Source organism: Podarcis tiliguerta (genome assembly GCF_965153285.1).
Source record: "Podarcis tiliguerta genome assembly, chromosome: 16".
Taxonomy (NCBI): Eukaryota; Metazoa; Chordata; class Lepidosauria; order Squamata; family Lacertidae; genus Podarcis; species Podarcis tiliguerta.
Window position 1 is genome coordinate 64,127 of NC_139549.1, and position 26,302 is coordinate 90,428.

The following is a 26,302-nucleotide window of genomic DNA, read 5'->3' on the forward strand; positions in this document are numbered from 1 at the left end:
TCTTCTCTGCGATTACACTAAACACATACCCTCCAACATTTCTCCAGTGAAAATAGGGACGTCCTAACGCTTCGGGGTCCCTTTACCTTTATTCAATAGTAGTAGTAGTAATTGTTGTTGTTGCTATTTTACTATTTATACCCTGCACATCTGACTAGGTTGCCCCAGCCACTGCAGGTGCCTTCCAACATATATAAGAACATAACAAAAGATTAAACGTTTTTTTAAAAAATCTTCCCTATACAGGGCTGCCTTCAGATGTCTTCTAAAGGTTGCATAGTTACTTACCGTATTTTTTGCTCTATAAGACTCACTTTTTCCCTCCTAAAAAGTAAGGGGAAATGTGTGTGCGTCTTATGGAGCGAATGCAGGCTGCGCAGCTATCCCAGAAGCCAGAACAGCAGAGGGATTGCTGCTTTCACTGCACAGCGATCCCTCTTGCTGTTCTGGCTTCTGAGATTCAGAATATTTTTTTCCCTTGTTTTCCTCCTCCAAAAACTAGGTGCGTCTTGTGGTCTGGTGCGTCTTATAGAGCGAAAAATACGGTATCTATAGTTACTTAACTCCACCACTCCAATATTTCTCAGATGAAAAGAGGGACATCCTATCATGCCCTCCAAAATTTTTTTGATTAAAATAGGGACGCCCTAAGGAAAAGCAGGACCTTTTGGGATCAAATCAGAAACGAGGACAGCTTCTGTAAATCCGGGACTTTCCCTGGAAAATAGGGGCCCTTGGAAGGTCTGTAAACAGCTGTCCTTAAACTAAATGAGATGACATTCTGTCATTCTCGCTTGCGAGTCCTGGGCTTCATTAATGCACATTTTTTAAAAAGAGGATTGGCTCAAAGCAGTGCTTTTTGTCTAAAAAAATGTTTAGGGGTACTCTCATTTTCCTACACATATTGAAATACTGCCCCTCAATGAAGCCAAACTTACACACACAAAATGTTTAGGGGTATGTGTCCCCCCACGTCCCCCCAGAAAAAAGCACTGGCTCCAAGTAATATTAGGAGTGGCAGGGGGAAGAATCATCTTGTTTAGGATGAAAGGTGGGTGTCTGTTCTCTTAGCTGAAAACTTATACAGTATTGGGGATTTGGAACCTTCTGCTTTTGCTGACTTCAGGCAAACAGGGCTGTGCTTCAGTTTTTTGGTTCAGATTTTTTGCCTGTTAAATTTCATCTGGCTGCCTGGTGCCCTCCCTCAGGCTGGCAGCGCCATTCCTGTGGTTTGGAGCTCATCTCTTCAGCATTAAGATGAGCGACACAAAGGCGGCAAGTGGGGGCGAAGGGAGGGCCTTCCTCTGCAGCCTCAGTTAAGGGAGACAGAGCGGTCCTTTCCAGGAATATGCAGCGCCACGGCTGGCACACACACTCTGAGGAGCCTGGCACCAGCGCCTGTGCTTCTTCCCACTGCCGGCACACAGTGGCATGGAAGGGCGGGTGCTGGCAGGAGTTCACTGCCTCGGAGCTGCCCAGGCCAGTCTGCTGGCTGCCTGCAGTTGGCAGGGGCCTGTGGACTCCTGGGAGCCTCTGGGCTTACCTGAGGGAACAAGGCTTCCCCACAGGCCTCTTGGGATCTGCCTCTGTCCCATCTTAGGGGATGCAATTGCCGCATTGCAGGGGGTTGGACTAGATGACCCTGGGGGTCCCTTCCAACTCTACAGTTCTGTGGTCCTCTCTAAATCTAGCCTGCGTGGGTGCATGTTTAGAAACACGCCTTCCAGGATGCTTTGGGGCTGGGCTGGGCTATAGCGTAGGAGTTAGGCAGCTGCATTCGATTTGCTGGGTCTCTCAACTGGGGCAGCAGGCCAGCTGATCCACTAGCATTAAGGATGTCCCCGCGGGCCTTCAAGGAATGTTCTTGCTCAGAGATCCACCCTGGCCAGAGAAACCGGGAAGTTCTGGCATCGCTGGGCTCTGACTGTGTGAGAGGGGAGGGGGGGGGGGCTCCTGGCAGGTTCCCTGCTTCCCATGCAGTGACAATTTAGCCGTAATTCAAGCCAGCCTCTCTTCCCCCTCCATCCCATCTCACCACCACCACCAGGGCTGGCTGAGAGGCTCCCCTGACACCCTGCAGGCTGTTTCTTCCAGGCCGGCCAAGCGCCACCTCAGTGCCCTCCAGGCCTCCCCTTCCCACTCTCCCCTCAACTTTCCTCCTCTTCCCAGGCGCGTTGCTCCCTTTGGAGCTGAGCAGGCAACTGTGCTTGGCAGAGCCGGGCTCACCACCAAGGAAGCAAAAGCCCCCTTTGCAGGCTTCTGGCGCTACTTGGGGAATCGCATTCCGGAATCCCCCCCCCCCCCGGGGAGCAGCACCTCCCTCTTAATGCCAAACAACATTCCCCTCTCTGGAGTGGGGTCTTGGGCAAGCAGTGGTCCCTGCTCAGTCCAGGCCTTTGCTTGTAGCCCTGTACAAAATGAGCCTTTTTGTCTCAGGCCAAAATGAAAGGCCATAACTGGGTGAGGAAGAGCTGCAGGGTGAGAGTGGTGCACCCTCCACAAGACTCTCCTGCCTCCCCATTCAGGCCCCACAGGTGACCTTTCGCCAGCAAACCACGAAGCAGCCGCCGCCATGGTGCTGTGTGCAGGTCCTGGCCTGGCTTCAGCGCACCCTGACATTTTTGTCCTTCAGGGCAACTCAAGAGCAGGCGGGGATGGGCTATCCCCATTTCTGGCCACCTTCTTCCTGGCGATTCCCAGCCACAAGGAGGGCTGCAGCGCTGGTGTCCTTGGCACGCTGGGAGAGCGGCAGAGCTAGGCAGCCCCTCTTTCCCACGCAGCAACCTCCAGCTGGTACTGGGATGGGGAAGCTCCAGGGGTCATTTCCTGTTTCCAGTCAGTTGCAGAAGGAATGTAAAATGCGCACCGCAAGCATTAATGGGGAGGGGTATTTAATTACACTAAAAAGCCACTACAGGGGGCTGATGGAGTCCAGATGTGGGCCTTGAAAGGGCGAGGCAGAGCTCGGCTGCAGAGCTTCCGAAAAAGACTTGCAGCCACTGGATTTATTTCAGAACCTAGACCAGCCTCTGCGGAGCCTGAGCCGCTTTTGGCCTGCTTTGGGGGTCCCTCAGTCCCATCTCTTATGGCTCCTGGGACGGGCATCTGGTTGGCCACTGTGAGGACAGGCTGGTGGGTCGAATTGGCTGCAGCCGCTCTTCTTAAGGTCTTCTTGCTGCTAGATGCTGTCTCCAGTTTCAGAGGTGGTGCTCATCTGAATACCAGTTTCTGGGAATCCCAAGTGGGGAGCTTTGCTGCTCTTGCTTAGGCCCCGCTCTCGTGGGCTTCCCCTTTGGAGTATTTAGCTGGCCCCTTGGAGAACAGGGGGCTGTACTGCGATGGGGCCCCTCTGGCCTGATCCAGCAGCAGGGCATGGCTCCTCTGACGTTCTCATGAAGCTCCCACGTCGCTCTGGCTATGACTTGCGTCCTTCTGCCTCCGTCTCCCAGGGTCTTCCTTGGCAGAATGCGATGTCCATGTCGAGGGAGGCAGTCGCTGCTCACAATCAAGGGCTGGAACAGGCAAATCTTCCTGGATCTCTGGGGCTAGGGAGTGGGTGGGGCCACCCCTCTCCAACTCCTCTCTAGGTGCCTTTGGGGCTCCTGTAGCCGCAGGAATCTCGTTCTGTTCCTGAAGGCAATGCGGGGGCCACACAAAGGCAGGCTGAGCTCCTCCAGGGCCCGGACAAGCCCTGGAACGCCTGTTCCAGCCAAGCTTCCGGGCGGCTCCAGCCATAGCCGGCCAGGAGCGCCTAGAAACTCCCACCCCCCGCTGGGAATCCGCCCCCACCTGCCTCCCGCTCTCTATAAGCGACTTTTGGAGCTTTGCAAGGGCTGGGGGCTGGGAATGCAGCCTCCCGCCAAGGTCGTCCCCTCTCCTCCTCCTCCACGGGTGGTCCCAGCGCAGGAGGCTGGCGAGCAGAGCAGAGGCTGGATTTGTATCTTCTACACAAAAGCAGGAGTAGCCCTCTGGTCTGATCGCTTCCAGGCGCTCCTGGATGTGGTTTCAAGGAGTGTGTCGTCCCCCCGCCCCCTTCTCTGGTGGAATATAGGTTGCCCAGCGAGGCAGAGGCGGAGGAAGGGGACAAGGGGGTGGTCCGCCCCAGGCGTCTTTGCTGAGGGGGTGACATTTGAAGCGCCACGCACCCGCGACTCCCAAGCCTACCCCGAGCCATCGGGGGAAGGGGGGAGCTGTGTGTTCCGCCCCTTTGCGAGTGCGCCCGCCCTGGGCAGTGCGGGCTTATGCTCTGCCGCTGCAGCAAGGGTCCCCCCTTGTGCCACTTGAGGGCTCTGGGCCATGCAGTCCCCCCTTCAGCAGCCTCACCTCCCCCCTTCGGACCCAGGCCAGCGGTCTGTTTCCACCAAGAATTCTCGGGCAATATCTTGAGCATCGACTCCCTGCCATAGGAGCCAGCTCCTAGGAGCCAAAGGGGATTCAGCTTCCCCAATAAAATATTTAACGGGGGCCAGCCCCTCCCCCCCCCAGTAGATAGGCATTGCAATTCAAATAGTGTGTGTGCATCGTGTCATGTGATCACTTATGCACGGCAGGGCTTACCTGCCCCCCCCCCCATTTTATTCGAGTTGGCACCCTGGTCCCTGCTGTCATTTGGGTGGCGGCTCTGTAATGCTTGTGAATGGTCCTGGGTTCAATCCTGGGGGCTTTCTTTTTCCTCCCTGGTTTCACAGTTTCTGGACATTTCCCCCCTCCAAAAAACGCCTCCCCAGCTCAGATCCTGGAGTGGGTGGGGCTAACTGTGCAGAGCACCTTTGGGTGCTCCTCAGAGTCTCCTCCATGCCACCCCCACCCCACTTCCAGCATCAGGGGGACGGGCAGGAGGGACGAGGGAGGGGGACCCACAGGCAACAGCTCAGCAAATAACCCAGGAGAGTTGCTGCCAAAGGGAAGGGGGCACTTAGGGCAGCCACTTCGGGAGGCGGGCGAGCAGCGGCAAGTAACCCGTTCACAGCTGAGACCTGCTGGTGACTCTCCCAACTGCAACAGAGGACACTTTTTTCCTGTTTAACAGACCAATGTTTAACAGTGAGATACAGCAGAGTCTCTCTCTCTCTCTCTCTCTCTCTCTCACACACACACACACACACGATATGTCCATAGTGTTAATAGTGGAGGAATCTTTCCTTTCATTTTTTAAAATGTAATTTGTTCTGATAGCGTAACTGAAATCGTCTCTAAGCAGCGTGCAAGTAATTCAGTGCAAAAAAAAACCCCAGTTAAAACTATGAAGCCAGAATTCAGTTTAAATTCCCGCTGCAAGGCGGAGGGGAGGTCTCCCATAGGTGCCAGAAGATCAACAGGGAGAATGGGCCTGCCTGACCTCAACTAGCGTATCTGAGCCATGGGGGGGGGGGGCGGGCTGGGGGTGACAGTGGCCCCTAACGCCCAGCTCATTGGCAGCGATGGATGCTGCTGCCAGCTGGCTCTCCTTGTTCCCGTAAACGAAAGGCGCTGCAGCCATCAGGGAGGCAAAAGGGCGTGTGAAGTAGACCCAAGAAACACGCTTCCCCCCGATGGCAGAACCTGTCCAGCTATGGAGCTGCCGCTGAAGGCTTGGCTGACCAAAAGAGAAGCCACTGAGAAGATGCAGCACTCAGGCCGCCCTTCAATGTGTTTGCACGGTTGAGGGAGACCACGCAGAGACTCCTGGGCTCCTGGCGCCAGCTTGCATTCCGGTTTGGAAAACAGCCTTTTGCAGGAAACGAGCAATCGGCTCAGAGATGAGCAGCTGCCGCACCAGGAGCCTGTGCTGATTTGCCATAGGGAGCGAGTGGCCCCGTAACAGAGGCAGCGTCCGCCCAGCACAAGGCCAGGAAGGGGCTTCCTGCGTCCTGGGATGGGCTCGGCGAGCGGGATCTCTGTGGGGAGAAATGTTTGGCAGGAGGTGAGATGCGAAGGAGCCATGAAGTTCCCCTCCAAGCCTGCTGTACTTTTCCTGCGTGTGGGTGGCTGCAGCTGGCCTGAAAGGTGTCTCTGAAGAAATGGGGTTTGGAGGGGCCATTCTGCTGTAGAATAAATGCCCTGCCAGCAACCCCATCCTCCCAGAGCGGGGGGAGGCGGGACTAGTGATGTAAAATTTCCAGAAATTTTGAAGGGGGGGGGACGTCCCCCCCCCCCGGTTTTTTTCTGGGAAAAATTGAAAAAAGCTTCGGTGTGGAAATGTTTTACAAATTGTGTGAAACACAGTGTAGATAAAAAGTATTATGCTTGCAATAAAACAGGTAACCACCCTCCTTTCCCTCAAAAGCAACAACAAAAAAAGCAAGAAACCATCAACATAAATAATAATCAGATTTGCCCTTAGCACCAACAGCAAAAGGGTGGCGCTGTGGTCTAAACCACAGAGCCTAGGGCTTGCCGATCGGAAGGCCACAGTTCGAATCCCCACGACCGGGTGCGCTCCTGTTGTTCGGTCCCAGCTCCTGCCCACCTAGCAGTTCGAAAGCACATCAAGTGCAAGTAGATAAATAGGTACCGCTCTGGTGGGAAGGTAAATGGCGTTTCTGTGCGCTGCTCTGGTTTGCCAGAAGCGGCTTAGTCATGCTGGCTACATGACCCGGAAGCTATCTGCGGAGAAACGCTGGCTCCCTTGGCCTATAGAGTGAGATGAGCGTGCAACCCCAGAGTCGTCCGCAACTGGACCTAACGGTCAGGGATACCTTTACCTTTACCAACAGCAAATAAAGTTAAAGTTAAGGTTTATTCTATCTCATTTTCTGAACTACAGCTATCATTTTCCATTTCTTCTTCCTCTTCCTCTTTGTCATTTTTCTCATGGACTTCTTATTTATGTTGATGGCTTCTTTCTTTTTTTATATACACTGCCTTTCGCGCAATTTGTAAAACTACTCCACACTGAACTTTTTTTCACTTTTTCCAAAATGTCCATTTTTTCTGGGAGGAAACAAGGGAAAAAACTTTTTTTTCTCATGGCTTTAAAATTTCTGGAAATTTGACATCTAGATAAAACACAGTAAAAAGCAGGTATTTAAGAGTATTCAAAAGATGATTAAAGACAGCAGTGGTTAAAAGGAAGTAAATCGCATGCAGCTTCTACGTGTTCAGATGGGCTGCCCTAACAAAAATGTTTTGAGCAGTTGCTGGAAAGAGTACAGTGAGAGCACCTGCCTGGTGTCAGTTGGCAGGGAGCTCCAAAGTGGGGGTGCTGGAAGCCCGGGGGGGGGGGGGAATGGAAAAATGGGGGGGGGTGGAATATTCAAACTATACCAAATGATTTTTTTCTGGGACAAAACGGCTTCGGGGGAAAAACCTGGTTTCCCCCCCAATTTTTCTGTTTTTCCCCCAGGCCTTCCCCTCTCTAGGTGGGACTGCTTGGCTCCAGGGCTCACCTTGCCCCTTGGGCATCCAGAGGTGGCCCCAGCTGGAGGTGAGAGAGGAAAACCTTCTCTCTGCTCGCTTCCTGTTTTCACTGGGGGTTTCCTGTGTTTATCTCCGAGCTGGACAGCTGGCATTGAGGGGTGGGGGCTTCAGGGGGCATCAAGGGAAATCTGGGAAGTTCTTATTTTGGAACAGAACAAATGAGGGCAGCAATCCAGAGAATAATGTATGTTGCTTGGCAGAGTCAGGTGGGACCCAATATCACCGATCTCTTCACCTCTCTCCTGAGGGTCATCCGCCTGCAATGAAGGATTCTCACCCAAATCCTGCACAACAGATGACCATCCAACCTCTGAGTCTGAACCTGCACTGATTTGTTTTAATTAAGCAACTGGGTTCTATGTGCAGCTTCTGGACTTGGGAGGCGTGGAGAAATCTTCCTGGAGCCCAGAGTCACTTCCTGCAGGTGCAAAAGGAGTTGAACCCTCCACCTGCCAGCCTGTCTGGCATCAGCACCAGTGGCCTGATGGCCGCAGGGAGGGAGCGCTTGGGTCTCCTTCAGCAGAGGATGCTGGGGCAGGAATACCAGTATCTGCAGTACCCAAAATGTTGCTTTGTTTGGCCCATCCTCAGTTTTGTGTCGCCTTGGCAACAGAGCATTCAGCACACTTGCAAGGCTGTATTTAGCCTCGATCAATCTCTCGCGCCAGATAGAAGATAATTGTGACAGATGACTTTACCCCTTTGGCACACGGTCTGCCTCTCCTGGGCTGCCCCTCACTTCCGAGGCCAGGGCTGGGAGCTGAATTGTCAGGCGGCGGCTTCCCTTGGAAGGGCTTTGGGTCTCTGGAGGCTCCTCCTGTCTCATCGGGACTGACCTGCCCTCCTCCCTCCTCCTCCCTAGGATGCTTCAGTACTCCATTCTCTTGCTGTGGATGCAACTGGATTGGGGCCTCTTGCTCAGTCCCAGCGACCCCAACGTGTGCAGCTACTGGGAAAGGTGAGGAACTAGGGAAACTTGGAGGGTTTGTGTGGAATGCATCAGGAAGTGGGTGGGAATGAGGCTCACATGGCAGAGGGATTGCGCGACTTAGAATCACAGCCCAAATGCTGCTGTTGTTATTAAAATTTCTATACTGTCCTTCACCCAAGGCTCACAGGGCAGTTTACGATATATGATACAGATATACGAGACGTGTGTATACAGATACACACACACACAACCTCCCAGAGGAGGCTGGGGGAGTGGGCCACATACAGAAGGCCTTCCAGGAAGTTTGGGAACTCCCTGTGCACTAGCCCTGTGCTTGTCTAGCAAAACGTGCATTTCTGATTTGGCTGCAAACCCCACGGAAGGGACCCAAATGGTCCTCTAGTCCACACACACACACACCCCGGCAATGCACGAATCTCAGTTGAATAATCCCTGCCCATGGGACAAAGGTCTCGGGGCTTCTCTTTCAGCCCAGCCACCCCAAGACTGCCCCCCCTCTTCTTGTGGGGCTCTCACTGCATTTCAATGCCATTCAAATAAAGATCTGAAATATATCAGAGGTAAGAGGGTGCCTCCCTTTTTTTCTCAGGAGTAGAAATCTAAACAGAGCAAGTGTTTTGTGGGTGTTTATTTCAATGTGGTTGGGGAGCGGGATCCAGCTTGTTTTTGCCTGTGATCTGGGGATCTGCTTCCGCTGAGTTCTCGGTGGCCAGCCAAGCCAGGCCAGTGACCCCCAGAGGATTCCCTTTCTCCTGCCTCCCCTCTCGCAGCTTCACAACCCCCTCCAAGGAGTCCTATGTGCAGCCGTACTCCCAGGCCTTCGAGGAGCCTTGCGACGGAGCGTGGCCCTTCGCCAAGACCTGCACTCGCCACAAGTAAGAGCCCGGCTCCTCCTTGCATTTTGCATTTCTCCAGCAGGGGAAGCGGGTGGGCAACGGCAGATGCTGGGTGCTGGACTCAAGGGTCTCCCGGGTGAGCCAGGGGCCTGTTCGCCTGGGATGCCGCGGGTGGGGGGGGAGCTGTCTTGTGCCGGCTTCATGCATGGAGAGGTGGCCAGGCCAGGCCTGCGTTGCTGACGCTCCAATCTGAGGTTCCAGGACTTAAGCTTGATGCTTCCTCCTGCTCCTTGCAGCAGGGAGTTCCAGAGGCTACTCTGGCCAAGCCCAGCTGCAAGTGGCAGCAGGGAGATCTTTGCCCTGAGGGCTTCCACAGCAGGGCTCTTGCCTCTCCCAGTTGCCCTTTGGCAGTATCTCCCCCCCCGGGGGGGGGGGGCATCAGGAGTAAGGGAAGGAGAAGGGGGCTGCTCCGCCTCCTCCATTGCTGCAAAGGCAGCCAGCAACTTCCTTGGGCCCTGGCCACAGCAGCCCACCCTGCCAGGTAGGCCAGGCCCTGACCCTTTGACCTCGCGCAGGGTTCTCTACAAGGCAGCCTATCGGCAAGGCGTGAAGATCGACTACAGGAGGCGCCATCACTGCTGCAATGGCTACTACGAGAGCGAGGAGCGCTGCGTCCGTGAGTCTGTCCGTCCATCCTCTTCCCAAACCCCCACCCGTCCCAGCAACCAACCCAGTTGCCGTGGGATGTGGGGGGGATCCCCAAATCAAACTCTGCCTTTGTGCCATCCCTCCACCTGGCCTGGCAGAAGCCAAAGTGGGGAGGGGGCCAAGCGGCGGGGGGGGGGGGTTGGCTGCGAGTCTTTGAGGCTGGTCCCCTGCAAGGGGTGGTAGGGAGAGGAGGGGAGGGGGCTCTGCTTGCTTTGGCAAGCCACAAGGGGGTGGGGTTTTCGTTTGTGGGCCTCCCTCCCTCCTGCTCCTGACCTCCTGTCTGGCCGTCCAGGTGGGGCCCTTTCCCACGGCTGCCTGAAGCCCCCTCGGTTCCTCCACAATGTCTGGTCTCCCCCCCGCCCTGCTTGACCAGCTCCCTCCTAGCCTCCCTGAGGTCCCAGTGGAGCTGCTTTTCCAGCAGCTGCCTGGAGACCTCAGAGCAGGCAGGATGTGTCCCTGACCCTGTGCCTCCTCCCCCCCCCCCCGCAGCTAGCTGCACCCAGGAGTGCGTCCACGGGAGGTGTGTGGCCCCGAACCAATGCCAGTGTGCCGACGGCTGGAAGGGCCCCGACTGCTCCAGCGGTGAGTCTCCACGAGGTCTTTTCTTTGCTGCACAGCGAGGGCTGCCTACTTGGGAGTAGCTGGAGCTGCACCTGGGGGAACTGGGCCTGTTTCTCTCCCCCTGGCCTGTCGCCCCTCTGAAGCGGCAAAGCATCCTCTCTGAGGGCATCTCCAGGCCAGCATTCTTGGTCCTTGATTTATGGGGGTTGTGAGTTGCTGCTGCGCCTCGTCCCCACCTGCTGCCCCTCTCAGAAGCTCAGGTGGCCACAGCAAGGCTTGGCCTGCGATGGAGGAACCAGGTGCACCACCTTTGCCCTTGTGCACATGCAGGTGGACACACAGAGAACTGCCTCAGGAGCCCCTCCCCTTCCCATGCGCATAAAGGGATGGGAGGCAGGGATGCCTCTTGGCTGGAGGCTGTGGGGCTCACTGTGAGCCTGGCAGGAGTGGCCAAGTGGGTCCTGTTTTCGCTGCTCCAGCCTGAGGCAACGGAGGGGCCTCTTCCTCCAAAGGTCGTGGAGGCAGCCAGTTCCCAGGCGTCCCTCTGGGCCTGGAGTTGAAAGCAGGTCACTGGCTGGGAAACAAGCCCTTCGGAGGGAACAGGGGCGGGCGGAGAGCGGGGGCTGCCTGCAAAGGGGGCTGCTCAAGTGTGCATGTGGGGGGAGGATTCTGCAGAGCCAGGCAGACAGGGACCGGCCTCAGGGAGGCTGCCACTGCTTTTGCTCCTCTGGGCCAAACTCCTTTGGGCTTCCTGGGGAAAAGAGATGGGGCTTTTCATGGCACGTGGGTGTGTGTGTGTGTGTTGGGAGCCTCAACTTCCTCTCCTTGGTGAGGGGAGCCAGCAGCCCCCAAGGGCAGTTGTGAACAAGATGAGGGGACTGTCAGGCAGCAGCCCTGGGGTGTGACACACTGCTCCCCCCCCCCAACCCCAGAAACCCTCACCCTGCTGTGCTCTGCGTGTTTGAGGGGGGGGCCTGCCAAGCTCCTTATATAGAGAGAGAGTGTATCTGAAGAAGTGTGCATGCACACGAAAGCTCATACCAAAAACATCTTACCGTAGTTGGTCTCTAAGGTGCTACTGGAATTTTTTTATTTTGTTTCGACTACGCAGACCAACACAGCTACTACCTGTAACTAGTTACAGGTGGGTAGTACAAAAGAATTTCAGAAATAAACCGGAAAGAGAAGTTGCTGAATTGCAACTTCTTACCAAACTTAAAACCATGGAGAGACCTGGTCTGAATAGAGACATTGGATTCTTCTCTCATTATACATGATAAAGCTATTTTTAGCCATCTCACCCCTTGCTTTTTCCTATAAGACCAATTGCAGTCATTAACAGTCGTCAGCAGGTTTACCACACCTATCAGCCAACCACCCATTCCCACCCCCTTCTGAGTAATCCCCCTCCCCACCCTCCCACTACATATAAGGGTCTGGTGACTTCTGTTTCAGTGTATCAGAAGAAGTTTGTATGCACAGGAAAGCTCACACCAAGAACAAGGTTGGTCTCTAAGGTGCTACTGGAAGGAATTTTTTTTTTTTGTTTCAACTACGGCAGACCAACACGGCTACCTACCTGTAACTGAGGCTTTATTGTATGTTTTTAGTATTTTGTTGCAAGGCGCCCAGAGTGACTGGTGCAACGCAGTCAGATGGGCGGCATGTAATTTTTATTTTTATTTTAAATATTATTAGAGCCTTGTGTGGGAAGACCCTCCCAACACTCACCCGGCTGGTGGGGGTACCCCCATTTTGTGTGGCGCCCAGAGTTCTTGGCCATCCTTTGGTTGGTGCAGTCTGCCCTGAACCCCACTTGCCTTTCCTCAGCCGCTCTTCCTTCTTCCTCCTCCTCTTCCTCCTCTCCTCTCCTCTCCTCCCCCTCCAGGGTGCAACCGCCTGTCCTGGGGGCCAGACTGCCAGCAGCCCTGCGGGTGCCTGAACGGAGGCAGCTGCCACCCCCTGTCTGGGGCCTGCCTTTGCCCACCGGGCTACAAGGGCCCCTCCTGCGAGGAGCTCTGCCCCCCGGGTACCTACGGCCAGGACTGCCAGATGGGCTGCCAGTGCGAGAATGGTGCCCAGTGCGACACGGAGACAGGGGCCTGCCTGTGCGCCCCGGGATTCAGCGGCCCACAGTGAGTAGCACCTCAGGGATGCAGGTTGGCAGACAGAAAAGCTGGGGGGGCTGTAGACCTCTGGTGAACTGGGCTGAGGTCCGTTATGGTCTGGAGCTGGGTTCCAATCTCTCCTCAGGGCAAAACCTAGAATGAGTTTCTAGTGCTTCTGAGAGTCGCTGTAAAGGTGAGGCTGAGGGGAAGGATCCTTGCCAGCTCAGCCTCACCCTTCCTCATCTCTTGCAGCTGCGAGCAGTCCTGCCAAAACGACACCAGTGGCTTCCAGTGCCTGGCCCTGTGCCCTTGCCAGAACGGGGGCATCTGCCACCCCCCTGAGACCAGCAAGTGCGCCTGCCCTCCAGGATGGATGGTACGTTTATGTGTGTGTGTGAGAGAGGAGGGGCCTGGGGCACTTGTGGTGCCAGGCCCTAGGATGGGGATGGGGGAAGTGGGCCTGCACTGTCCGTCCAGCCACTGACCTGAGTGCTCACCTGCTCAGGTGCCACCACAGGTGAGGAGAACGCAGGGCTCTGCCTTTTCAGCTGAGTCCCAACCTGAGCAAAGTGGGTTTTTGTGGGAATGTTCAGGGATGCAGGAGAGGATATATTGTTTGATTATAGCCTTTCCAACTTGTGTTAAGAAGTTCACAATTTAGCAGAGTAACATTCCCCCTTTTAAACTCACAGCAGATGCATTTGCTGAGGCTGACTAAAGCCTCTAGAATAACTGTTCTGGTATTTCCCCCTTATTACCTCATAAAAGATAAGACACGAAAAGTCTTCTATAAAAGTATAAAAAGAGTTTACTCACTCACATTCTGTTCACAATCGGATCCCAGAAGGCAGACTTAGCTTTGAAAATTTACATACACCTGGAAACTATCTCATAAGGAGACAGTTCCTTTGTCCTCTCTTGGCTGGAGGCCAAGAGAGCATCTTTGGCTAAGCAGATGTTGCTTCTTTGACGCATGTAGTCAAAAGAGAGAGGTGGCTGCTCTGCCCTGTGCTTTTGTCGTTACCTGCACAGGTGAGGCCACGCCCACCTCTAGTCACATGCAGAGGAAGTCTGTCCCAGCCCAGAAGAAACAGGAAGTTTACCAGCTGGCTGGACAAACATTCCTCCCCAGGTGTAAACATGTTCACTCTAGGAATGTTGTACTTGACTGCTCTTGTGTTTCACATCCCAGAGTTTTGCAGGGGGGTTGGGGGCAGCATCCATTGCAACCTACGTGGGGGCTGGGATTTCCTCCTGCCCCCTTGCTGCAGGGCAGCTGAGGGCCCTGGGCTTTCTGTATATTACTTCTCTGCTTAGGGTGTGGCAAGAAACGCTCTGCAGCCCCTCTTTCCTCATCTCCAGCTATCGCCTCCTTTCATTGCAGGCCGCCTTTTTTCTCCCCCCCCCATCTCCCCCCTGCAAGAGGGTCCTCAGGGGCCCTTGAACTGTCCCTGCAGGGAGCCTTTTGGGGGTCAGGAAGAGTGCCCTCTTTCTCTGTGCACCCCATTGAGAGAGTCATGCCCAGGCATGATTTCATTTCATTTATTTTATTATTACTTTTGCATCCCGCCTTTCCTCCAAGGGCTCTCCCTCTCCCCATTTAACAGCCCCCCACAACAACCCTGTGAGGTAGGTTAGGCTGAGAGGTGGTGACCAACCCAAGGTTATGCCCAGTGAGCTTCATGGCTGGGGTGGGGGAACTGAACTCTGGCTTCCCCCCAATCCCAGTCCAACACGCTAACCACTAGGCCATGCTGGCCATTGGTGCCCCCCGGCCTCCACCCAGGCAGGGAGTTGGTTGTTTCTTCTTCTTGTGGACAAGCAGGATTGATCCTTGGGGGGCAGGGTTTGCACTTGGCACCACTGTGATCGGGGCTCTCTCTCTGCCCCCCCCCTCCCCGCAGGGCTCCATCTGCTCCTTCCGCTGCCCCGAAGGGCGCTTTGGCTCCAGCTGCCAAGGGGAGTGCAGGTGCCACAACGGAGGCCTCTGCAGCCAGGAGTCTGGGCAGTGCCAGTGTGCACCAGGCTACACGGGGGAGAGGTGAGTAGACTCCACCGGGCAGCAGGGGTATCCACATGCTTAAAAAGTGAAGCAGGAAATGGGGAGGGGGTAAAAAAGTCTCAAGACTCATCATTTTGGGTACTAGGAAAAGGGCAGCAAAGGAAATAATGGCATCTATAGAAAACCCACTCACTGTTGACATTTCACAGCAGAGGAGAGTAGAACAAGCAAAATCTCTTCAAGAGGTGAGTGAAATTAAAAATGATATGGACAGTTTGGATTTTAAAAATGACAAAAAAAATTGGCAAGACCAGAAGGAACAGTTCATTGGGAGGCGTTCGGCTGACCTAGCATGTTGCTAGGATAGAAGAAAGGATTCTTCCGTTGTCTGGAGAAATAAGGTAACTAAATGATAGTGGAGACTTTGGAAAAGTGGAGTAATACACAGAGAGAGGGAAATATATTTGGATAATTTGGCATTAAAGGAGCTGAGAGAAATAAGTTCTACCTAAAATTCAGGAGGGTGAAGACATTGGGGACAAAGTGATTAATTGCCTTGCATCCTTTTTGAGGGGAAGTGAATGAAATAAACAAAACCTACAGAATTAATACACGTTCTACAAAATTAGCAACAGACTTTATGGAGAAATTCAAATGGGAAATGGAAGAAATGCTAACGGATGAGACTGAAGACATGGAATTGGGAGCTGTAGGTTAACAATGAAAAGCCAGAGCTTTTCCTTCTAGGAGTAATGGATATATAATTAGAAGGACCATGGAACATTATTTCAATATATGACCACAGCAGCGAGACTTTTATTTGCACAAAGATAGAAAGATTCATCATTACCTACCATGGAGGAATGGTTGCTAAAATGATTGGACTTAGCTGAGATGTCAAAGCTGATGTGTTTAATTAGAGAAAAATAATTATTGGTATTTACTAAAGACTGGAAATCCCTTTTGGACTTTTTGCATGAAAAAGGAAATGAACTTATGATATCTGGATCTGAGAATTGAAGGAAATATTGGTTTTTAGAAAGCAGAATAGTTGGGTATTACCTTGGAGTGGATGTTTTGAATAACTTTCTATATATAGCAGAAAAACAAAGAATCAGAAGTTTTCCTTTTATTCTTTTCCCTTTTTTTCTCTCCCCTCCCCCTTTCTGTTCCTCTTTTTGGCTTGTGTTTTTATTTTATTTCATCTTTGGGATTCTAAAAAGATATTGGATATTAGCTTTTGTATATCTTTTTTTTTACTTTAATAAAACCTATGGCAAATAAAAAAAGAAATGATGATGGGAAGACAAGGGATACCTAAGTAGCATACCTGTACTGGCCTTACAAGGGTCTCCGGCAGGTGGGGAGCTTGTGCCCCTGGGTGGCCCAGCAGCCCCCTTCCTGGAGTCCCAGGGCTGCTGGACAGCCTGGCCCCACGTGGCCCCTTCTCCTTCTGCCCCCAGCCCCTCCTTCTCCCTGCTGTGCGGCTCAACAGCTGCAGCCCCAGTTGGCGAGTATTTGTGGAGGAAGCCAGTTGGGCCCCCCCTTGGCGAGTGGATCTTCCCCCCCCCCCCCCGGTGAGAAAAGGATGCAGCCTGGAGGGGAAGGAAACACTGCTCTCTGCCAGCTTTTTAATGCAGACAATGGAGGAGAAAAATTAAGCCCCTGATGGTTTTCCCATCTAAGTCAGAGGAAGGAGAGGAGGCCAGGGGATGCAGGGGGCTTCAGGCACACCTGGGGGGCATTTGTAGCACCCCCATGGAGCCTGCCTTAGCCCCATTCATGGCATGAGCTGAGGGGCTGGGGGGGCAAAGCTCCTTTCTCCTGGGCACCTCGCTGCACCAGTTCTCTCTCGTCAGCTGTGCCAGCCACAAGGCTTGCCCCTCCCTGCCCCCCCCATGAGTTTTTCCTTCATATAGGAAAATAATCCCTCAGACTTTAAAAGCAGCCACGGGGATGGTGTTAAATTCAGAATCTGTTGCCAGCTGTCATTGGTGTTTCATAAAACCGCATACTGAAGAACGATGTCCTTTCTTAAGTGGATCTTGATCAGCTCTACATCCTTCTGCACCCCACCCCTTGTTTGGGGGGGGGTGTCTGTGTGTGTGTCTGTCTGTGTTGATGATATGCAGAGTAGCTTACAGCTAGGAAGCTAAATAACTCTTCTGGGTGATTGATAAAGACCATAGAATATCCAGACTCTTTATAGTCAAATAACTTTCCTTTCATAAACATATAACTGAGAACATACCTACAATCTCATGCTTATTCACTTTGTTCCTGCACAGGATTCTCCCTATTCACATTTCGGGATCTTCCTCTTTCTGCCTCACTTCAGGCAGATCACGCTGACAGGCACTCAGGATCCTGAAGAAACCTCTCTCTCTCTCTCAGCCATTGTCCCTCACTCACACAGAGAGAAGAGCAGAAAAGGCAGTTAATAAATGACAGTTGCTGGAATAACAGTCACAACGGAATGGAATCCCTTTCCCATGTGACTCACAGTCAGCCAATCACATGAGAGAGCTACGGCCAAAGGAAAAAAAATACCATACTAAAAATACACAGCAAATCCACCTAAGCAAACATTCCCATTTCAGGAAATTAAATCGTTATCCATAACAACCGTGGTCTCTTTCTCCCCACGCTCTCAGGTGCCGCGAGAAGTGCCCCATCGGCCGCTACGGGCAGGACTGCGGGCAGGAGTGCGACTGCGCCAATGGCGGGCGCTGCTTCCACATCAACGGAGCCTGCCTCTGTGAAGCCGGCTTCCAGGGCAGCCGCTGCGAGGAGCGAAAGTGCCTGCCAGGTCTCCACGGCCTCTCCTGCCACCTGCCCTGCCTCTGCCACCCGCACCACACACAGAGGTAGGCGGGCAGGTGCCCCTCTTTCTCCTTTTGGTCACCTGCAAACCGGAAGCCTAAAATGAGACTTCCAGGTGGAAAAGAAGCTCTGGAAACTCCCCTTGCCCCCCCTGCCCTCTTTATTTGTACAGAGGCTGCCTGGCTCTCTCTTGGCCCAGCCCTCCTTCAAGAGCAAGGTCCCACCTGAGTCCTCCTGCTCTGCCCCCTGGCAGGGGCGTCCCTGCGGGAGACGGGCTTCTCCACTGATCTGTCCCCATTTGGCAGATGGGGAAGATTTGCCTTTTGCACCCCCTGCCCCCCACAAAGCCCTTCTTCTCTGAGCCTCCCCCCGGCCTCCAGGCTCAGAGAAGCTAGAAGCTGTCGAGGGAAGATGTCCGGGAGCAGCCATCATCAGTGGTTAAGAGCGGTAGTCACGTAATCTGGGTAACCGGGTTCGCGTCTCCGCTCCTCCACATGCAGCTGCTGGGTGACCTTGGGCCAGTCACAGTCTCTCAGCCCCACTCACCTCACAGAGTGCTTGTTGTGGGGGAGGAAGGGAAAGGAGAATGTTAGCCGCTTTGAGACTCCTGAAGGGGAGTGAAAGGCGGGATATCAAATCCAAACTCTTCTTCTTCTTCTTCTTCCTTGTTTGCCCCCCCCCCAGCTGCCACCCACTCTCGGGAGAATGCACCTGCAAGCCGGGCTGGGCAGGACTCTTCTGCAACGAGACCTGCCCCCCTGGGCACCACGGCTTTGGCTGCCAGGAGCCCTGTTTGTGCCTGAACGGAGGGACCTGCGACGGCGAGACGGGGCTCTGCGCTTGCCCGCCAGGCTACGTGGTGAGTCCCCCTCGGAGGTCCCTGGGCTTCCGTCTTAGGCGGACGGCTAGGTCTAGCATGGGCAGGAAAGGGTTGTGCTCCAGTGGCAAGCAGAGCCTGGATTGTGTATTTGAAGGGGAGGGTGTGACAAATTGGAACTGCAAGTGAAATCTCTCTCCTAACCCACAGCCTGATGGCCACTCTGAAGGTCCTGTGGGCTTGCATTGCCAGGTAGGGCAGGCAGGAAACAGATTGGGGGGGGGGGGCTCAAAAATTGTAAAGGGCCATTTGCAGGAGAGAAAAACTTGGGCATCCTGATAGGGGGTCTCACCCCTGGTTCTGTGCTGGAATATTTTCCTCCCCTTGACGCCAGTGTTAAAGGAAAACTCCTGGCTCACTTGGATTTGCCAGACAAAGACACCAGCTAAGAGTACTGGAGCAAAACAGCAGTCTGTAGGCCTGGTTTTTATTCAAGGAACTGTTGCAACAGGACTTCCAACTACCACATGGAAGAAGCAGAAAGAAGCCCCGCACAAAGGATGGCTCGCTGTTTTATAAGTTTCCCCTTTTACCCACAACACCCTGAGTGAAACATCACACATACATCATATACACAGCTATGTCATAATCTGGGAGGGGTCTTCTGGCAGAAACCTGAGCATCCGGTTTCCCCCCATCCCTCCCTTGACCTCCACCTCACACCCATTAAGTAAAACAAAAGGTGAGTATGTACATGTTCCTGTTCTCCCGGTCAAGATAAGCACGTCCCTGGATCTTGACCAAGATCCTAATAAACTGAAGTTGGGTTTCTATTGTTTCTGGAATGGCTACCTGTGTCTGGCACTCAGAGGCCAGGATGCCAGCGATTATCACCCAGGCTGCTGAGTACCATGGTCTCAGGCTTGAGGGATTATGGCTGCTGACATCCCAGACTCCCCTCTTGGTAGCCATTTCCTTCCTGAACAGAACGAAGTTGGAATGGTGCAAATCCAATACTGACTTTCTAAAATTTCCCCATTGAGCCAATACTTAGATACATTTATCAGTGAACTGTTGCATTTTGTAATGTGCAGTGGAGGCCCTTTGAATAGAGATAGGAAGAAACTGTGTGATGAAGTGTTTTGTGGGAACATTTGCAGGAGTGATTGTGTTGAGTTTGGTAGTTGGGGGGTATGATGTCTGCTGGAGGGGCAAGCCCCCCAACCTTTCCATAAATTCAGGTAACACCAGAAAGGAAAGGGGTGCATTGGGGGGATTGTCCCCCCAGCTGTGCGTGGCCCCTCCTTCCCCTCACGCCCGTCTTGTGCCCTCAGGGTGCCCACTGCTCCAGCCACTGCCCTCCTGAGACCTTTGGGGTCAACTGCTCCCTGCCTTGCACCTGCCGCAATGCCCTCGCCTGCTCCCCCATTGACGGGACCTGTGTCTGCAAGGAAGGTAGGAAAGGTGGTGGGGAGACATGGGGTGTGGGGAGGCGGCAGGTTACGGGAACCTGCCTTCAGGGATACCTTGAGGTCATCTGGAGTTATTTCCCTTGGCCAGGCTTGGCATGCTTTGCTAGTGCAAAGCATAAGGAGGGCGCAGAAAATCCAAGGTCCATTTCTGTGTGTACATCTGTTCTCCCTCTCTCCCCCTCCCTGCCTTGGGCACTTTGTTTTCTGCCAATTTTGCCTCCCCAGGTTGGCAAGGCACAGACTGCTCCCTCCCCTGCCCCGCAGGCACCTGGGGCTCTGCTTGCAACGAGACCTGCCGCTGCGCCAACGGAGCTTCCTGCAGCCCGGTCAGTGGGGCATGCGCATGCGCGGCAGGCTGGCATGGCCGCCAGTGTGAGGAGCCCTGCCCGGTAGGTGGCCCTTGGGGAAGGGAGGGGAAGGAGCAGGGTTAAGCTGCCACCAATATATGGACAGGTTCCTTTGGGGGGCTGCTGTGGCTGTCCCGGGAGAGGCACTGAGTGGGGGGCTTCTCCACTTCCTTTTCCAGGTCCCCCCACTGCACCATGTGGGCAGTTTCCCCCTCCCCTCTTTACATGGCTCAACTCGGGGTATGGGAGCTGGGCATCACCCTGCTTCTGGCAAATGGATTGTAGTGGGGTGGGCAATTGCCCCTGTCTGTTGTCAAAGCTGAGGCTGCCAGCTCCTTGTGTGCCCAGTCTGGGTGATCCAGGATCTGCCTGACAGGAACAGAGCTTCTCAAAGGGCTGCTTTCTGACCCGTATCACTGCAGAGCTGGGGGTGCCCCCCTGGGCACACCTGTGGAGCGGCCTCCTGCCTTGGCACCTGGGCAGCTGGAAGAGGGCTATGCCTCTTGTGCATGAGACATCTTGCCTGACGAGTGGGAGAGCGGGGGATGGTGGCGGGACAGTCCCTCCTTTCCAAATACAGGGGTGGCTGGCGAAGAGGGATAGAACCACTAGTGGGGAGATTTCTCTTGTGCCTTCCTATCCACTGCACGGCTGAGCAAGCCCCCTTCTCTCTCCCTCCTTCCCCCAGGAAGGCTTCTACGGCCTCAGCTGCAGCAGCAGGTGCTCCTGCCAGAACGCAGAACGCTGTGATCCTGTTCTGGGGCAATGCCACTGCCTACCTGGGTGGACAGGTGAGCAGGGGCGGGGCTCAATCTCCCACCTGCCGTGGGTCCTGGGCTGGAGAGGGTATGGGGTTGTCAGGCAAGGCTGGGGTTCCAGCCACCTGTGAGTGGCCTAAGGGCAAGGCAGGACTGCTGGAGGAACCCTTCCTTCTTTCCGGGTGATCTGAAAGTGGGGCATGTTGACATCACTTCCTGTTGAGATCGAGGCCTTCTTCACCTTTTCACCTTTGCAGAGGTGAGGGGGGCACAGACCCCTATGAGGATGGTCCACCCTTGGAGGCTGATGGATCCAATGGGTTTCCAGACAGCTCAGGGGGATTTTCCAGCTGATACGACTGGCGCTCCTGCTGAAGCCCTGGCCAAAATGTGGACTATCCTGATAGGCGGCTCAAATGCTAGTGGAGGGAAAGTCTGGTGAAATGCAGCTGAACCTGGTGAGGGAGCCTCCGAGTGGCAATGAGAGCAGCAAAGGCCTGCAGAGCTTTTCTCTCAGTCTGGACTGACAAAGGTGGCAGAGTCCGCAGGATCTCACTGTGACTGGTTTGCGAAGCATTTCCAGTGTAAAATCTCTTGGTTCCACCAGAATCTTGACTCTGCTGCTAAAGCAGATGAACCTCATGGGGTGTCCAGAGCACAGTCTAGCCCTGTTGTGATGGATGAGTTTCAGTTAGTAAGAAGGTAGAGAAGGTACTTGGAGAAGGTGGTTTGGAAACTTCAGCTGCTGCAGACGTCGGTGGTCAGGCTAAACTGCCCTGTAGCTGAAGGGCAGTATAGAAATTCAATAAAATCATAAATATATACATTTCCCCGCAAGCTTTGCTTGCTAAACCATGACTTGCCTTGCATTTCCTTCAGTGCCTCAAAAATGCAATTGTCCTAAGGCCATGTGATGAGGATGATTGTAATTAATAATAGCCTAAAGGTCTGTCACAGGAAGATGAAACAAGCTTGTTTTCTGCTGCTCCAGAGGGGGGGACCTGAACCAATGGATTCAAAATGCTAGACAGGAGTTTCCTACTAAATATTAGGAATTACTTTTAGTTCACCACTGACAGAAGATCATTATGTGGTGACTGATACAGGTAATCTGACTATTAATCTCAGTCTGGAGATCAGAGTAATCATGGAGCAGAACCTCAAATGTTTTGATGAAGGCTGTTTTCTGCTGCCTGCACCTGGGGGCTTGGGCAAGGGCTAAAAGATCTGGCAAGCTGAAGAGCACCCAGCGCCATGTAAGCACCCTTCATGGGTAGAAAGATTGGCATCCTCTCTTAATAAATTGTGGGACAAGAAAAATGGCAAATTGGAGATTTATCTGTCTGCCGGTGAAAATCTACAATCGGAAAACTGGTAATAGCCGTTTTCTTCTCTACAAAGAAGGGGAAACTGGCTGTTAAAGTGTCTAAGGCAGAGTGAAAAGCCTGATTTGGGGGGGGGTGGGCTAGATGATCCTGGGTGTCCCACCCAACTCTCCAATTCTGATTGTAGTCTAAGGCTATGATGATTCTGTGAGCAATCCATGCCTCTAGGATTCCCTCCCTGCTGTCAGCCACCCGCAGGTGGTGCTGAGCTGCTTCCTGCTCCTTTGTACCCCAGGCCCCAATTGCAGCCAGGAGTGCGGATACGGCCTGTGGGGGCCCAACTGCAGCCAGCTATGTCTCTGCAAGAACGGGGCCACCTGCTCCCCCAGGGATGGGAGCTGCGACTGCCCCCCAGGCTTCCGGGGTGCCACCTGCCAGCGCCGTAAGTAAGCTAGCCAGCCTACCAAGAGAGCCAGCCCAGTGGGGGGGGCGGGCGTGTCAGATGGGCTGAGTCTCGGTGGGCTCAGTGGTGGCCCTGGCTGCCGGAGCAGACTGCCCTCCCCACGGGGACAGGCGGTGGGAAGCCCAAGAAGTCTGCTGCTCTGGCACTGAGCTCCCTCTCTCCCCCTCCAGCCTGTCAGCCAGGGCGTTACGGCAAGAAATGCTCTGTGCCCTGCAAGTGTGCCAACTACTCCATCTGCCACCCAGTGGACGGTTTGTGTGATTGCCCTCTTGGCTGGACAGGCAGTGACTGCTCCGAACGTGAGTTATCCACTTGTTGGAAGGAGACAATGCGGAGAGGAGGGGGAGAAACTTTGGCACATGGCCAGTCCTGGGCACAACCCTCTTGCTGGCTGCTGTGCCCCAAGGGAGGGTGCCTGTGCTACCTGGCTGTGGAGGAGGAGGAGGACCCACCTGGCCTGTGTAGCTGGGCTCTGCCTACATTTCAAATGAAGGGCGACCCACCCGCCGCCTCTGTGCCTGCTCTGCTTTCTCCACAGGCTGCCCTGCAGGGTTCTTTGGGGCCAGCTGCGCCCAGCGGTGCCAGTGTTGGTGGGAGGCCCCCTGCGAGCCAGACTCCGGGAGGTGCCTGTGCCCCTCTGGCTATACTGGAGCCCACTGTGAGACCCGTAAGTACGAAGAGGCCCCCGCTTCCCTCTCTCCGCTCCCATGAGTGAAAGAGGCTCTCAGCTGCGAGGAGGAGGAGGAGAATGCTTCAGCTGCGATTCCTGCATTACAGGGTGGGAGGTTTGGACTGGATGAGCCTTGGAGAACCCTTCCAATGCTAAAACTCTGTGGTGTGAGGAGGAGGAGGAGGAGGAGGAAGAAGGGGGTGGCAGGTCAAAGTGCCCCTTGGGCATCCACCACAATAGACTTTTGTGAGCAGAGACAGGTGCGGAGAAACTGAAATGGCTCTGCTCAGGTGGGGAGGTGAGAAGATCGCCTCCTGTCTGCCAGTCTCTAAATGGTGGTCCCCTCTGAACCCAGGAGGAGAGAAGCTCTTGGAGGGGGGAGCTTGTCCACCCTCTTCAAGAGATGGGGGTCCCCATTTCTGGCAAGAAGGTGCAACTCTGCTGCCTCCCTGTGCAGGGACACTCGACCCGCCCCCCCTGACCATGGTTCCTGCCATTCCTGCTGGCAACCCCTCCCTGGGGGCTGTGATGGGCATCGTCACCCTGGCTGTCCTGCTGGTGGGCATGCTGGCGGCCTTCCTCTGCTACCGGCACTGGCAGAAGGACAAGGAGCATCGCCACATGGCTGTGGCCTACACCACAGCGAGGATGGATGCCTCAGAGTACGCCGTGCCAGGTGAGGAATGCCCCGCCTGGCTCTCTCTTCACGCCACCCTCACAAAGCAAGACTCAAGTCTTGGAGAACTTTCTGACAGTAAGAACGGATTCCCTTGGAAGGTGAAGAGGTCTCCTTCCTTGGAGGTTTTTAAGCAGAGGTTGGGCAGTCACCTCCCAGCATGGCCACCCTATAGTTTTGTAGAGGGTTGGACTAGATGACACTTGGGGTCCCTTCCAACTCTGCTATTCTGTGATTCAGCTCTACAATATCTATGGAATTGGGCTGGGGCGGGATGGTGAGGGCAGTGAATTTCCAGAGAATGGGGGGCTTCTGTACTGACCTGTCTCCGTCTGCCTTTCTGCCTAGACGTCCCTCCCAGCTGCACCCACTACTACTCCAACCCCAGCTACCACACCCTGTCGCCCTGCTGCCCCAGCCTCCCCTGCCCCAGCCCCCCTGAGCAGCCTGGCCCCAGCAAGGTAAGGATCTCTCCGGGGAGTGCAGCCCACTCCGGGGCTGGCCGGGCCTTGGGCCTTTCACCTGGCGAGGGCGTCTGGGCATTCATTATGCAGTAGGCCCACAACTTACATGGGGGCTACATTCTGGGGGTTTGTGCACAAAGGCAAGACCCCTGGAAGGGACAGGGGGCCTTGGTGAGATCTCAGACGGCCCTTTTCAACTGCTCTCTCCCCACTTGGCATTCATTCATTTATTCCTGACACAAAGCTGCCATTTCGTCAAGTTGCGGGTCTACTGTAATTTACAGCATAGGATTACAAAATTGCCAGGAAGTTTATTGTGTGTTGTCAGATGTGTGCTTTTAGAGTTGGAAAATAAAGAAACGCATGTCTAAAGGGACATTTCCTCTCCCATTTCTGAGAGGTGCGCAGGGATTGGGCTCTTTGCTGCAGGAGGCAGAACTTCCAAAGTGGTGGCAGCGTCACTTTCCTCCTTTTTTACTGCACAAAAAGTCCGCTCACCAGTCTGGGCACCTGTGTGCAAACCAAAACCCAAGTAGCTGTCATGTTTGGCTTCTTCTGATTTGCACCCCTGGAGGGAGCCAGCTATGGTGCCAAGTGTGGCTTCTGCAGGGTACAATTTTGGTCACTTGCAAACCGCAGCTGGCATCGGACAGTTCCATGTTGCTGAGCCCCACTTGGCTGTGGTCAGTAATAAAGACAGACACTTTCCGGGATGGGTTTTAAACAGGGAGACGTGCCTGGAGCACAGAAGCCACGTGCTTAAACATGGACCCGGAAAGGGAGCCCCATAACAAGCCCCACCCCAAGGCAGGGATTTCATCTGCCAGGCCCTTGCCCACTCCACCCCTAGCCTTCACAGATGTCTTGGATAAAGAATCTTAAGTGTTGGAGAGAAACTTTTGTTTGAGTTAGGGTCCCACGCGGTCTGGCGCCAGGGTGACTGCCTGTTTTCTTCCCCCTCCCCAGCTGATCAGCAGCACAAAGAGCCTAGAGCGAGACTGGCCGGGAGTGTGTGGGGCCGACTGCAACGCCACGCTGCCCGCCGACTGGAAGCACCACAGGGCCACTCCAGCAGAGCCAGGTAAGGCGGTGGCATCTCCCTCCTCCTCCGCCACGAGCCCTGGGCGCAGGCAAGAGACCCATCTGTGCCCGTCACTCAGGAACACGGCCACTTTTTCACAGAGTGCCCTGGTCCCTGTTGCCGCTCCTGTAGAGCCCCTTCCCCAAAGGGCAGCCACCCCAGCACACATTTCTCCCTAAGGGGTTTGGCCTTTCCTGCAAACCTGGAGGCCTCCCTGGAAATGGGTGAGCAAGGAATGTTCCAGAACCACCTTCAGCAACTTGATGGACCCCAAATGGCAGCAGGTGTCGCTGGGAGGCTTCACATGAGTCTGGTCAGGGTGTCCTCTCCTCCACATGTGCTGTGCCAGGTCTGAACCCCACTGATAGGTTCTGGGGCTCAGACCCAGTGAGCTTCACCCAACAGAATCCCTCCCCCTCCTGGACTCCCTTTCCTTTTCTGCAGGAGGCCCCCAGATGGACCGCAGCTACAGCTACACTAACGGACTTGGAAGGTATTACAGCAAAGGTAAGAGCATTGCCTGCCTGTGGAGGGCACAGCATAGCCATCCTGGCGAGTAGCCACTGATAGGCCTCTCCTCCTCCACGCATTTGTTTTCTCCTCCATCCAGGTTGGTGGTCCTCACCTCCTCCTGTGGGAGGGAGTTCCACTGATTAACTATGCCCAGCATGAGGAAACTCCTATCTGTCCTGAATCCTCCAAAAATCAGCTTCCTTGGGACGTCCAAAAGTTCTGGTGTTGAGAGAGAGAAACTTTTCTCTGCCCACTTTGCCTCCCCAGGCATCATTTTATGCACTCCAATCATCTCTCCTCCTCCTCCTCTTTTCTCTAAAGTGAAAAG

At 54.3% G+C, this 26,302-nt stretch overlaps 1 protein-coding gene across 1 annotated transcript in view; it reads left to right on the forward strand.

Annotated features, from left to right (window-relative positions):
* The first annotated feature begins 5,065 nt into the window (after nt 1-5,065).
* Nucleotides 5,066-26,302, forward strand: part of PEAR1 (platelet endothelial aggregation receptor 1) — a 23,667-nt gene continuing 2,430 nt past the window's right edge. Inside the window, exons 1-20 of the mRNA XM_083416507.1 lie at nt 5,066-5,902; nt 8,261-8,356; nt 9,121-9,225; nt 9,762-9,862; nt 10,384-10,476; nt 12,344-12,590; nt 12,816-12,939; nt 14,468-14,604; nt 17,220-17,432; nt 18,073-18,247; nt 19,540-19,660; nt 19,942-20,066; nt 20,713-20,815; nt 22,403-22,549; nt 22,741-22,869; nt 23,109-23,237; nt 23,698-23,916; nt 24,265-24,377; nt 25,347-25,461; nt 25,906-25,968. Of these exons, the coding sequence (XP_083272633.1) occupies nt 5,889-5,902; nt 8,261-8,356; nt 9,121-9,225; nt 9,762-9,862; nt 10,384-10,476; nt 12,344-12,590; nt 12,816-12,939; nt 14,468-14,604; nt 17,220-17,432; nt 18,073-18,247; nt 19,540-19,660; nt 19,942-20,066; nt 20,713-20,815; nt 22,403-22,549; nt 22,741-22,869; nt 23,109-23,237; nt 23,698-23,916; nt 24,265-24,377; nt 25,347-25,461; nt 25,906-25,968 (2,569 nt within the window). The 5' untranslated portion in view covers nt 5,066-5,888. The remainder of the gene's footprint in view (nt 5,903-8,260; nt 8,357-9,120; nt 9,226-9,761; nt 9,863-10,383; nt 10,477-12,343; nt 12,591-12,815; nt 12,940-14,467; nt 14,605-17,219; nt 17,433-18,072; nt 18,248-19,539; nt 19,661-19,941; nt 20,067-20,712; nt 20,816-22,402; nt 22,550-22,740; nt 22,870-23,108; nt 23,238-23,697; nt 23,917-24,264; nt 24,378-25,346; nt 25,462-25,905; nt 25,969-26,302) is intronic.